At 36.0% G+C, this 14,183-nt stretch overlaps 1 protein-coding gene across 1 annotated transcript; it reads left to right on the top strand.

Moving 5' to 3' along the window:
• Positions 1-6,239: 6,239 nt before the first annotated feature.
• On the top strand, positions 6,240-7,001 carry LOC137937198 (non-specific lipid transfer protein GPI-anchored 4-like). The gene is made up of 3 exons (XM_068782288.1): positions 6,240-6,585; positions 6,701-6,724; positions 6,826-7,001. The coding sequence occupies exons 1-3, from the start codon at positions 6,240-6,242 to the stop codon at positions 6,999-7,001; spliced, it is 546 nt and encodes a 181-aa protein (XP_068638389.1).
• The last annotated feature ends 7,182 nt before the right edge of the window (positions 7,002-14,183 follow it).

The raw sequence follows: 14,183 nt of genomic DNA, 5'->3' as shown, positions 1-14,183 counted from the left end.
AAAATGGAAAAAGGCGATGAACGAAGAGTGGAGACTCTACAAAAGAATGCCATGTGGGAACTTGTTGCACAACCTAAAGGAATGAAGACAATTGGATGTCGATGGGTGTTCACAGTGAAACTCAAACCGGATGTAAGTATTGACAAATATAAAGCTCTGCTAGTGGCAAAGGGATATACGCAAAGGTATGGGATAGACTATCAGGATACTTTTGCACTAGTAGTTAAAATCAATACAATTCACATTCTTATATCTATAGCAGCAAATCGAGACTGGCCTCTACAACAATTTGATGTTAAAAATGTCTTCCTCAATGGAAACTTAGAAGAAGAAACCTACATGAAGCTACCACCCGGAGTTAAAAGTGGTTCTTTGTGTCAAGGTGAAGTTTGTAAATTGAAGAGGTCATTGTACGGGCTGAAACAATCACCTAGAGCATGATTTGGGAGATTCTCGGCTACAATTAAGGAGTTTTGTTATAAGCAAAGTAACTCAGATTATACTTTGTTTATAAAATACAAAGAAGGAAAAGTTACAGGTGTAATTGTATATGTTAATGATATGGTCGTGACAGGAGATGACCCATGTGAAATGCAAGCTTTACAAGAGTATTTAGCCACTAAATTCGAAATGAAGGATCTCAGACAACTTAAATATTTTTTGGAAATTGAGGTTGCAAGATCAAAACATGGAGTCTTCCTTTCACAGCGCAAATATGTGTTGGATCTTCTAGTTGAAACCAAAATGCTTGATTGTAAACCAATAAAGACGCCCATGGAAATGAATCATAAGATCGAAATTCTTCCATATCAAATCCCAGCAGCCAAAGGCGTTATCAGCGATTAGTTGGAAGATTAATCTACCTATCATACACAAGGCCTGATGTAGCTTATGCAGTGAGCGTTGTAAGTCAGTTCATGCATGCACCAAGTAAAGAACATAGGGAAGCAGTCTATCGGATCTTGAGATACTTAAAGAGTGCTCTAGGAAAAAAAGTTTGTTATTCTTAAAAAATGGTATCTCTAATATTGAAGGATATACAGATTCTGATTGGGAAGGTGATCAAACAACCAGAAGATCCACGTTGGGTTACTTTACTTTTGTGGAAGAGAATCTTGTACTTGGAAAAGCAAAAAACAAATGGTAGTATCAAGATCAAGTGTTGAAGTTGAATTTCGAGGCATGACTCATGGTGTATGCGAGTTGTTATGGATAAGGAATGTAATGAGGGACTTAGGGATTGAATACGCCAAACCTATGAATCTCCATTGTGATAACAAGGCAGCCATCACAATTACACAAAATCCGGTTCAACATGATCGCACTAAACATGCTGAAATTGATAGTCATTTCATCAAGGAGAACCTCGATGCAAAGATTATACAATTCCCTTTTATTCAATTTGAGAGTCAGTTGGCTGATATGATCATGAAGGCAGTATCAGGGAAGGCATTTCATTGTATAATTAACAAGTCGGGCATGACCGATATCTATGTACCAACTTGAGGGGGAGTGTGTGTATACTGTAATATAATGTATGTAAATTAGATTAGCTTAATTGTAGGAAACTAATTGTTTCCATCAATCCGTGATTTTATACTTTGATTTTAGGATCTAAATTGGACCAAAAATCAACATGTAATATCTTATAGATAGCCTCTTAAACATAGAAGAATACATTAGAAAAATTCTTTGAAATCCTTCGGTTTTACACTTTTCTATTAGGTGAAAGAAGGATGAAAACACACAGCAATCTAAGGCTGTAAACAAACGCTCACTTGTTTTTCTTTGTCTGGAGCGAGCTGCTGACTCCCGATTCTTGTTGATCCTCCTCTGCCTCTTCTCAATACTCTTCTCCATCATCTCATTCGAAAACCTTCGTTTTCTCTCACTCATAGCCTGTGAATCTGATGCAGTAATACTGGTTGTTGGCATAGACTCTGAAATAGACATCTGGTTCTCTGCATACGAAGCATCTGATACTCAATTCCCAGAAACTGGTCCGGAAAAGGTACTCTCGAACCTAATAAAGCCAGCTACTGGTATTAACATCTGAAATCTGCAAATGCAGCCAACCTGGTGACCGAGTAGTTCTGACCATAGAATCAACCTTCATCACTGACTCATTTCTCCGAGTGTTGGTTCCTCACTGGCACTCCCATTGTTCCTCACTGGCACTCCCATTGTCCTGCTTGACAATCTCCTTCCACACCTCATCAACGGTTTTTGGGTCTCTGTCTGGCTCAAATTTACATTTCCAGGCACAGTACAAGCGAAAGAGGAAAGTGGCATAGCACTAGTGCGAAATTCATCGTTTTGGTTAACTTGGGTGTCTTTTGCAGCTATCCAGTCTTCAACAATTCATCCAAGTTCATAGCTTCCACAAGTCTCCAAGCTGGAGAGGAAAAGAGGGTTTAGGATTAAGGGTCTAGGGAGGGTTTCACGGAAGGAAGGCTTCAAGAGTTAGGAGTTTACAAGAGGGGAGGGTGCCTTCCCCCATTATACTACAAAGAGAAAAATGGGATGGCATCACACAAATGGAATATATATATATATAAAAAACACATACAGGGAAGGCACCTCGCCCCCTCCTCAGCCCAACTCTAACGATGAGAAAGGGGACGGATAGAAAGGAGAGATCTCTTTAGGGCATGTTTAGAACCCATAGAAAAGAAAAAAACAATAAAAGAAAAAGGGGGAAAAATATTTTATGTCTTGTGATAACATATAATAATTGAGAAAAAATAAAATAAGATAGAAAATCACTATATCTCTTTGTTAATAAATTTTCTTTAATAAAACGATGGAAATTGGGGAGAAAAGAAAAAAATAGAAACCGACAAAAAATCTTAATCATCAAAAAATTATAATATTACTAATTTTATTTTTCACTTGTATCCAAAAAGAGAAATTACATTTTTCTTCTATTTTTCTCTCATTTTTCTTGGGCATCCAAATAAAAAAAAACTTTTTTTCATTTCTTTTTCTCTTCCTTTTATTTTCTCTCCTCTTTCTCTGTTCCAAACATAGCTTTAGTACCCTTGCTCAACTTCTAATTAGGGGTGGCATCGAGTCGAGCCGAGCCCGAACATGCCTATGTTCGAACCGAGCTTGATTTAAATATTTTGAACTCGAGCTCGAGTTCGAGCCCAATAATTTTAACCGAATTCGAGCCGAGCTCAAGCTTCAATATTTATTTAAAACTTTTCAAAAAATACATGTCTCGAGTTCGAGCTCCAACATACATTTAAAACTTTTCAAAAAAGACATGTCAAATAAATTGTATATAAAACTATGCATACATTTTACATAAAATTGGGCATAAGGGTGACATCGAATCGAGCTGAGCCCGAACCTTCCTATGTTCGAGCCGCACGTGATTTAAATATTTTGAACTCGAGCTCGAGCCGACCCCAGCCTCGATCCTAAAATTGTAATTGAGCTCGAGCCTAATAATTTTAGCCGAGTTTGAGCTCGCTCTAGCCGAGTTCGAGCTTAACCTACATTTAATAATCTACATAAAATATATGTCAAATAAATTATATATAAAATTATGCATACATTTTAAAAAAAGAATGATAGGGGAGGTTCGGGATTGAATCTCAATAATGGATTAGAGCGCACCAATATTAATCTTTTTTACCCAAAATGTTGTCTAGCTTATTTTGTTAATTTTGAATCTGGCCATAAATTTACTATGACCTCCTTAGTTCTCCTAGTTGAAAATTTATATTCTAGGGAAAAACATTCAAAAAAAATTTAAAATAAAATCCTATTACTATTAACAACTTATTAGAAAATTACAAGAAATATTTTAAAATTTTCTTAGGAAAGTTAAATGGACCTCTTATTGCCCCTTCTAGGGAAATAAATAAAAATTAATAATCAATCTAATATATTACTATACTTATCGATAAATTTTTAATCAAATAAAATGTCAAACACAAAATTGCTACGAAAATTGCCTCATGCTAGAAATATTACACCATCAACTGTCAAATACTTATTCAAAAAAAATTTATATGATTTTCTAACCCTTCTTGGCAGGAAAATCTTACTTAGAAAATTATATGATTTTTTAATAAGAATTTCCAATTGGAAAAATATTTCCAAAAAATATGAGGCACCAATAGTTCCTAGAAACATATTTCTACTAAAAATGTCTTTTCAACAATTCTTGAAAAAATCACTTATAATCCATATAAACGTATTTTTACTAAAATGTCTTTCAATTTCTTCAAGAGCCATGCGAAAAAAATAACAAAGATAACTGGAGTTCAAGAAAGAGTTTTTTATTTTCACTTGATTATGATCTCGCATGTGCAAAATCGTCTTCGAGCGCATTGGAGGGGGGGGGGGGGGGGGGGGGGTGATTATTTCTCCCTTTAACTCAGGTCTCTGTTTTTCTGTCAAGACAATGCGGAGGGAAGGGGGTCTAGTAGCGCCGATGAGGACCTGTCGTCGGGGATGACGGTTGCGACGGCGGAAACATAACCGAAGGCAGATGAGGGGAAGAAAAAAATCGAACCGAGCAGTAGTGAAGGCGGCCGATGAACAGCTGTCAACGGCGACAGAGGCGGCCACAACAGCGGACAGGAGGGGCTCGGGTCCCCCCCTCCCTGCTCTCACTCCTACTCCCGCTCTAGCACCCTTGGTCTTGACTCTCAAGCCCTTTAACGAGCCGACTTGCGAGCTTTCAAACTGAACCATGGTTCAGTCGAGTTCGGCTCGTTAACTCAAACGAGCTTTATCTGGATCTCAAATCGAGTTCGAGATCCAAATTAATCGAATCGAACCGAGCCGCTAGCGAACCAGCTCGATTCAATGCCATCCCTACTTCTAATGTTGTAAAAAACAAATGGTGCTAAGGGGACCTCTGCCAATCATCTCAAAGCCTTTCCATCCGTCTACTTTGTTTCACACGAAGAAATCTTAAGGTAGTTCTCTCTCTCTCTCTCTCTCTCTCTCTCTATTTAATTGGCACTCCCTTTCTAATGTGTCCACTTGACCATGCTAACTAAAGTGTATGTTTTGACCTTGGGTAGAATTAGGTAATTTCACAAATGTTTTGAATTTTTATAAAAATATTTAATAAAAAACTAATTTATTAATATGACAAAATTTTATTAATAATTAAATTCAAATAAAATTATATATTATTAAAGATAAATATGAAGTTGTTGAAAAAACGATGAGAAAAAAGGAGGTAAAAAAGAAAAAAATATCCATCCAGAATTCATTATTTAGGAAGATAAGGATAAGAAATCTAATCTCTTCGTCTATGTGAGCTTCAAAATGCTTTAAAAGAACCAACCCAAATTCTGTCTAAGACAGAATTATCTCCTTAATCCCCTCAACTAATTAAGTTACTAAAACACGAAAATACTAGGAGTTTAATCTTCTTAATCCAAAATTTTCCGAATAACTAGAAACAAATCCAGGCCACAGATCTCACTTCATCCGTTGTAATTTTACATAGAGGGTTGGGATTCACTGAAACAACAAATCTTGGTAAGTGAATTTTTAATACATTACATTAACAAATCTTACTCATAAGATCAATTAGGCTTATGAGTTGCCTATTAATTAATATTTCTCACAAAAAAAAATACTTGTAAATTCACCATTCATATTATGTGGCCTTTAAATTTTAATGCCTAACTAAAATTTGGGATGACACTGAGCTCGACCGACTTGTCATATTCTAATGTAGCCTGAACCTTTGAACAAGCTCCATTTTCAAAGCCAACTTCGATTTTCTTTAGTTCTACCTGTTAGAAGCATACATACTAAACCTTAAACCCTAACTCTAAATCTTAAACCCTAAACCTTAATCCTAAATCTTAAAACCTAAACCCATTAATTTTTTATAAAAATTATATCGTGCTAAAAAAGAAGGGAAAATTTTAAGATAATAAACGAAAAAATAATGAAAATTGTAACAGAGTAATTACACATAATAAAAATTTAATTCTTAAGATAATAACGAAGAAAAAAAATTCCAAACTATACCCTAGGAATTTTCCAAAATCCTTTTTCATCATCTTCATGTACACGTGTCAACTGCTCAGATCAGTGTATAGGAAATGTCATCCCGCACGACTCTCCCGTCTCGCGCTTCTCGGGAGGTTCGATCTCATCCTCCTCCCGCGTTCGCGCTATAAATTTTACCAATTATCGTCTCTCCCGAATCCACACAGTCAATTGATCTTCTCCGAAGCTTCCTTTCTTCTCCGGCAATGGCGAAGTCTCTCTGCATCTTCTTCCTTCTCGTAGCTATCCTCTCCACGGTCCAATGCACTCTATCCAACAGCCCGGCGCCATCGCCAGGCCCTTCCTTTCCCGCCTGCATGCTCGTCGATCTCTCGCCGTTGATGGACTGCATCAACTACGTACAGGTGGGAAGCAACGTCACTGAGCCGGATGCTGGTTGCTGCAAATCGTACGTCGAGATTCTTAAGAATGACGAATCGGTGGCTTGTCTCTGCGACGGTTTGAAGCACCCGGGCGACTCTCCCATTCCTATGAACCTTACCAGAATGGACTCTCTGCCTTCTCTCTGTAACAGCCAAGCTCCTTCTTGCAGTACGTTGAGCATTTGACGTTTTTTCGATGTGTTTGTGGTGTTTAATTTTGTTGTCGTTCTGGATTCTGGGATTGGGTTTTGACTAATGGGTGAATGTTTTTGTTCTTCGAGCAGCGAATGCACCGTCTCCTTCTCCTGGTAAACAGCTTTTCCGCCATTGTTGATCTTTATTTTCTTGTTTTAGTGTGTTTCCGTTGTATTGGAGTTTTGATTTTTGTTTTTTTTTTTCATTTGCGCAGTTCCGTCACCTCCACCAAGCTCTGACACTCCTTCACCACCGAGTGTTCCCACACCGGTACCATCGACGCCTGAGACGCCTACACCTGCAGGTTCTGGTAGCTCTGGTGCTTCATCTCTGTCCATATCGGCGGCATTCCTGGCTGCTATTGCTGCTTCGGTTGCAGCTCTCTTCTGAGAGATTTGTGGGATTTTACTGCACTACGTTTAGATTTTAAAATATCTAGTTAGGGAATCAATCAGTGAAATTTTTATTAGTTGTTCTCGTCTGAATGAAGTCTTTCTGACTTGATCTAACTATAAATCTCTATATTATGAGAAATTTCAGGATGTTGATTGCATTCGCTTCATTCGTTGTTATCCTTTGCAATGTTTATTTCCAGTTTTTTTCTCGTAACGGATCGTTTAACTTTAGATACGATGAAGATCCGCTGAATCCTAAGATACGTCACTTTCCAAATACAGTTCTTTCTGAACGACAACGGCGGTTATAAAACTCGATCTGGTTGAAAATGGGATAACTGGGTTTTATTGCCGGCTGAGGGTTGTACGGCGGCAGGGAGAATTTGCGGCCGCCTCAAGGAAAATGGAGAAAAAAAGAATATCATTTAAATCAACAAGTCCGAATCGGGTTTTTTTCTCCATTTTTATGTGTTCCCATTGTGTTGAAATGTTGATTTTTTCCTGTGTCCACTGCAGTTCCACCATCAGTACCTCCACCAGAGCAGAGTCCACCTTGTCCACCACCAGAGGCAAGTCCACCTTGTTCAACTTGTCCACCACAATCCACCAACCCGGCACCACCGAACGATCCCACGCCGGTACCAGTACAACCTGAGACGCCTCCGCCACCAGCGAACGATCCCACTCCGGTACCAGCTCAACCCAAGACGCCTCCATCTGAAATTCCCGGCGGCTCAGAATGTGGCTGCTCCGGTTCTTCATCTCTGACCATCTCGGTGGCAGTCCTGGTTGCAAGTCTATCTGTGCTTTCGTTGCAACTCTGAGAGATCATATACGGGAATACTGCATTAGATTTAGACGTAGAGCATAGATAATATCTAGGTACTCGTTCGATTATAATTCCGATCTTTATAATATGAGAAGTTTCCGGCAATGGATGGTTTAATTTTAGAGACTATCGTAAGAAGGATCGGAGTGAACCCAATACTGCCGGTGAATTATTTCGGATTTTTACAACGAGAGACTACTCCATGGTTGACAATACGTTCATTTCGTAGATTTTCAGAAGCCATGAAAGGATTCAAGTGACTCCCAGGTTTCTTTTAAGGTCTTCTTGGATTGATTTCTTTTTGTTCTGTTCTCCGAGCCAAACCTTAAAACCCTAAACATTAACCTTTTATTTCCTGCATGAAAATGATGATTCAAATGATTCTGCTGCATTATGGGGGGGTTAGTCCCCCAAATAGATTTTTCAAGTTCAAGTTTATGTCCAACATGAAGATCACGAAGATCATCTTCGCACCGTGTTAGTGTTGACAATTTCATGTGCACTGAAAAACAGTTTCAAGTGTTAGTGCCCCAACATGAGAAAAACGTAAAAAACAAGAGAACCTCTAAACCTTTACAGTGCTCTTAATTACAACATAATCCTTAAACCCCAAATTAGGTAAAACAACCATTATTACTACACGAATAAGTTATTTAATGTATAATTAAATATATTAATATATTTATTAATTGAATTAGATATTTTATTGTGCATTAATATGATAATTACATAAGCCAATGAAATACGTATATGATTAATTACAAATAACAAATAAATAACGTTATAAATAAAAAAACGAAAGTAATACGTTGAGTTATTAATTTATTAATAACATATGATATACTTTAACCTAAAAATGAATAATTTAAGAGAAAAAATTGATCTAATCATAACTTTAACACACTATATATTTGTACATAATATATTTTATGTATTATTAATTAATAATATATTATCACAAAATTTAAAACTCTTGGTTTAATTAACTATAGCAATCGGATAATTATGCCAAAATAATTTATCAAATATTTATTTTAACAATATTTTAATTATGACTATTAAATCACTATTTTAATATAGTAATTTTAAAATAAAAATAATTATTTTATAAATAAAAAATATAAATTAATGATTTTTATGAAGATAGTTTAATTTTTCCTAACTTAGGAAAAATTAAACCATCTTCGTCTTCCTCAGCGGCGAGCCAGCAGGCAACGGCGATGGCGACGGGGACGGGCTAGTAGGCAAAGGCGACGGCGGCGGGCAATGCCGACAGAGGCGGCGCTCCGACGGTACGCCGAGAGGGAGAAGAGAGGGAGGCCGAGAAGCTCTGCAACAGATGTTCGACCTCCCGTGCTCTGCGACGGAGGTCAAGAGGGAGAGGAGAGGGAGGATGGCTGTTAAACCGAAGCTGATGGCTGAAATCAAATCCGAATGGGGAAATCGATGATGAATCGAAGTAGAAATTAAAAAAATCGAAGCCCAAATGTCAAAATCGAGAAGGAGGTTCAGAGGGAGAGTGAGTCCGAGATGGAGAGCAAGACGCCGAAAGGACGTTCGCAGCGAGATGGACGTCGTAGAGAGGGAGATTGGAGAGGGACGGTGGAGACGAGAGAGGGAGCAGAGAACGAGAGAGGGCTGCGGGAATGAAATGGCAGAGAGGGTGTGCGGTAGAGAGAGCCCCGAGAGACAGCCCCGCGCGAGAGTCATGTAGATGATTCTCAAAATCGGGCGAAAAGCACTTTCCGCCGTTTACTCTTGGGACATGAACTCCTAAGTCATGTATGTTCATGTACATGACATGAATTTTGGAGCTCCCTAACGACACCAAGATATGAACTATGTAATATGCATGAAGATCATGTCCTGAGTCATGCGCACTAACCCCCCCTCCCCCTCCCCCTATATGAAATGGATTTCCCATATTTTTGTTGCATTGTTTAACTTCATGGCTCAAATGATTCAACTTCATTTGTATGAACCATGCTGCTAAGGCAAAAGTTGGACATGAAATTCTACTCTAAACTCATTTGAACACCATTAGCTTCATTTGTTATCATCAAAATTAGGCAAAATGAAGACTTTGAGACAATTGGATAACATCAATATTCATCTCTCACTAGATATAGACAATAAATTAATTAAGTAGAAATATTATTATTCAACATTATGCTAATTCATTCTTAATAGTTGCTTGATACCAACATCTCAGTATTTATCAACATTACTTACATTTCTTAAAATGTTAATTGCAACTTATAGAAATAATATTTATTTATGATTTATTTATCAAATCACCCCTCGAATTGGTTGGAATATAGTTTTCAGGACATACCTTTATGTATTATTTCTTGGGAAAGGTATTGTTAAATAATATTAGAAATATGTGATGTAGTATGATGTATACACAATCCTATTAGCACATTTTGAGTAAAAAAATATATTTAGCATAAATCGAGTCAAAAAAGACTTTCGAAGATAATGGATGAATAAAAGTGGAGGAATTAAAAGTTTTTAAAATGCTTCCTACATAAAGAGGGTGTTGGGAGGACATTAGTCTCAAGATCCTATCTCACTAATTTTTTTATGATAATAAAAACTTGAAAACTAATTAATCAAGTGCTTTAAGACCATATTTTGGGGAGAATTTCAAAGTCGTTTCAAGCTTAGACAACTCAAAACACTCAATGACTAGTAAAATGTCCATATGGTAGAGAATGGAAGAAAGTCATAAAAGTGAAGACCATTCAAACGATAGAACATTCTCTAGACACTATAAACCAAAAAAATCAACCCAACCAAGATTTTGCAAAACAAACCATTCAAATGCCCAAACATCATCTGAATGACTTTGAGAGAGAAAATCTCTATGAGAAATCGTTCATCTAACTGTTCAAACACCCAGAATACTGACCATTTGGATGGTTTCCATCTATTTCTGATGGCTTGGACCACATACACAAGGCTAAGGGGTAAACTTAGCTTTAGGCTTGTTGGATGTCCAAATTTTGCGAGTGACTTACCATTTTTATTAGAACTCAAGGAGAACATTTTAAGTAATTCTTTATGATTTTAATTAAACATTTAGTGTACTTTAGAAGAGGATATAAAATCTCTATAAAAAAAACTATCAACTCTATTTTCGGATTTTAGAACTTTATTTTTAAGTTAGTGTTTCACATCATTTTTTTGGAGAAGTTTGTTGTAGAGAGTAAGATCAATTCAAAAACATTCATTCACTTTGAAATCAACCTTGGAGGTCAATTTGGGGGTGTACAAGATCAATCCATCAATTTTATGAAATAATATATACATAATAGCTTTTATTTTGAGATCTTTGATATGTCTTAGCTTAGAGTGATGCTAGATTGATCCTATTGATTGTTTTCATTGTCAAGCATGTATATTTGAGCTCTAATTTTCAAATCGTATGATGATTTAAATAATTTTTATGTGCTTAGCAACTTAGGACTCTTATTTTTAAATTATTGATTGTTTTAGCTTTTGGTTTATGCTAGAATTGATGTTCCTAGATTGTAAAATCATTTGAAATTATCCAACAACAACTATTAAAACTTGAATTTTCATATTCTTTATGTGATTGAATTGTTTTAGTGAAACCCAAATACCATAGAACTCTTAATTTGAAATCCTTAAGAGAACTTAGTAATCTTCATATTGAATTTGTGCCTAGATTTTAAAATCCTTACTGTAGTTCAACAAATAACTTTGGTTTGTCATTTTTAAAATAAATTATTACTTTGGAGTAGTTTATAAATTTAGCTTATACTTTGAAATCTTTATTTAGGTTTACAAATTATGCTTGCACTTTAAAATCAATTGAAAGTACATACCTTCAGTTGCCTATGACTTTGGTAGTCATATAGAATGGTGTAATTTTTATTTGAACATGAATTATGTAATTGACTTATTTAAGAGGTATTGTATGTGAGCATAAGTTGCCTTTGTAATCAAACCTTGTGTAGGAAAGACGAAACACTCAAATTACATTTGTGGGAAAGCCTTTGTGGTTGTACTTGAGCTGGTGAAAAACTTTGTGTGAGTCTAGACTTTCAAGTTTAGTTGGATGTTTATAACCCATAAGAAGATCTAAGATGGAGAACTTAGCTAGCCACTGATAAGCCTTGTGCAGGCCTAGTTTGGAGTGCATAGTTAGCTGCTAAGAAGTCCTTGTGGGGATCTAGGCTTTTGAGGTTAGTTGGTTGTTAAAATTCAAAGTTTGAGTGTAGACTTTTAAAGCCAGTTTGCTATTGAAATTCCAAGTTTGGGTCTAGGCTAGAGCGCTAGTCTTCTATTGTGAAAATACCAAGTCTTAATCTAGGTTAGAGACTCTAGTGTATTACAACTTATTTGAGATTGTGTTTTGAAAATTGGTTGTTGTAGCCAATTGAGCGGAATAAGACCTATGCAGGCAACAATGTAAATTGGCTCTTGTGGTTCTTGATATGTATATCATTCAGGTAGCAGAATATAGTAAATTAACTCTGGAGTGCAAACATTGTAGGAATAGATTAACAACCTGAGTTTAGGTTGTGAAACTTATTCACAACAAAAGGTGACCAAACAGATAGCCATAGTAAAAAAAGCATAGAAAATTAATAACAAAGTTAGCAAATCTATTCACCCTAAACCCTATCAAGTAGTATCAAAAGCATGTGTACTTTGAAAAACTTGGTAACAGGTTGAGTATCAAAAATTTCTTGTAATAATTAAAAGAACAAAAACATCTATTTCACTTATTCTTAAGTGAAATTGAAAATTATAGCCACCAAGGTAATAAGCAATTCTCCTCTCTCTGATCCCCAATTTTTTAAAAAGAGGATAACTCTATTCATCCAATCTCAAAGCATGAAAACTTGGAGTGTAATTTTGAAGGGTCAGGTATTCCCACAAATAAGAAATGGACTAGATAAGACAAGAGATACCTTCAAGTCATTGTGTGGGATATGTAATTGGTGTCATGTGCTATGAGAAATGAGGAGTTACACCTTATTAAAATGTGCATAACATCCAACGAGGTTGGTGAAACATTGAGCAATGTCTTTGATTCAACTCATCTTCTCATTCAAGAAGAAAAAAAACATGAAGTTGATACTTCCCAAGATTTTTTTATCAAGTTATGAAGAAGATGTGGCAAATGAGATCCTTCAAGAATTCAATTCATCAAAAGATGAGGAAATAGAAGTTGAAACCTCCCAAGTGTCCTCTTTATCTAGGGATAAAGAAACTAGTATCATGTGCCCCTCAACCAATTGGAACCAAAATTTTGAAATATATTCTAGTTGGTTAGAAAAGAATACTTAGGTCACTAGAAAGTTTTAAATTCTAGGGCCAAACCATGTTTAATGTTGTTTAGGAAGGAGAAGTTAAAGAGATAAAGGAGAAGTAGATAGAAAGAAGAAGAAAGAAGTTGAGGGACATGTAAGAGATGGAAAAGAGAAAGTAGAAGAGAACAATAGGCATAGAGGCTCAATTAAGTCAAGCCCTCTCCTTTTATCTTATTTATGCCAGTTGAAAAAAATAATTAAAGCTCCTAATAGAGAGGGATAAAGACTTAATAAGAAATAACGTTCATAGTTTAAATCTTCAATACTCTCCCTCAAGTTGGTGCAAAAAAAAAAAAAGACGTCTTTGGTACACGAATCATGAAGAAGACCTTCTTTAACTATTTTCGTGCAGATATCAATAAGTTGATTCTTGGAAGGAATATACTACATATCAATAACTTTAGCTTGTAGTTTTTTCTCAAACAAAGTGACAATTAATTCCAATGTGTTTGGTCCTCTCATGGAAAACTAGACTAGTGGTTATATGAATTATTGTGTAGTTGTTGTAATAGAGTTTCATAGGATTGGTCACCTAAAAACCAAACTATGTTAATAAGGATTTCAACCATAATATTCCAATTACTGCTTTTGCGCTTGACATTGCCATCATATTATGTTTCTTGTTGTGTGAAGTTATGAGATTACCACCTACCTTGGTGCAATAACCAGAAGTGGATTTTCTATTACCAAAGGAATTTATCTTATTTACATCTATAAAGTCTTCAATATTCACACATTTATGGCACTTGTACAACAATCCTTGATCCAAATTCTTTTGAAGATAGTGAAGGATACGTTCAAAAACTTGCCAATGAGAAAGTTGAGACTGATGCATGTATTGATTAACAACACTTACAGGAAAAAATGTCAAACCTAGTCATAGTGAGAGAGATAAGTTTATCAACCAATCGTTAAGAGGCTCAAAATATATTTTCATCGTAATGAGACAATGCTATGTCAAAATTACAGCACCTTGATCCAGAAGGAGCGTTTCAACCCT

Source organism: Aristolochia californica, unplaced genomic scaffold (assembly GCF_029961685.1).
Source record: "Aristolochia californica isolate CCGP_79_NKW_82.1479 unplaced genomic scaffold, dmAriCali1.0.hap1 SCAF_7, whole genome shotgun sequence".
In the NCBI taxonomy this organism is placed as follows: Eukaryota; Viridiplantae; Streptophyta; class Magnoliopsida; order Piperales; family Aristolochiaceae; genus Aristolochia; species Aristolochia californica.
Note: the sequence above shows the minus strand (reverse complement) of the source record. Positions and strands in the feature narration are given on the sequence as shown.

Excerpts from the sequence above, each read along its gene's own strand:
- LOC137937198 (XM_068782288.1), top strand. The coding sequence starts at position 6,240 with ATGGCGAAGTCTCTCTGCATCTTCTTCCTTCTCGTAGCTATCCTCTCC. Across the intron at positions 6,586-6,700 it reads CAGCCAAGCTCCTTCTTGCA|CGAATGCACCGTCTCCTTCT; the intron begins GTACGTTGAGCA and ends TTCTTCGAGCAG. Across the intron at positions 6,725-6,825 it reads TGCACCGTCTCCTTCTCCTG|TTCCGTCACCTCCACCAAGC; the intron begins GTAAACAGCTTT and ends TCATTTGCGCAG.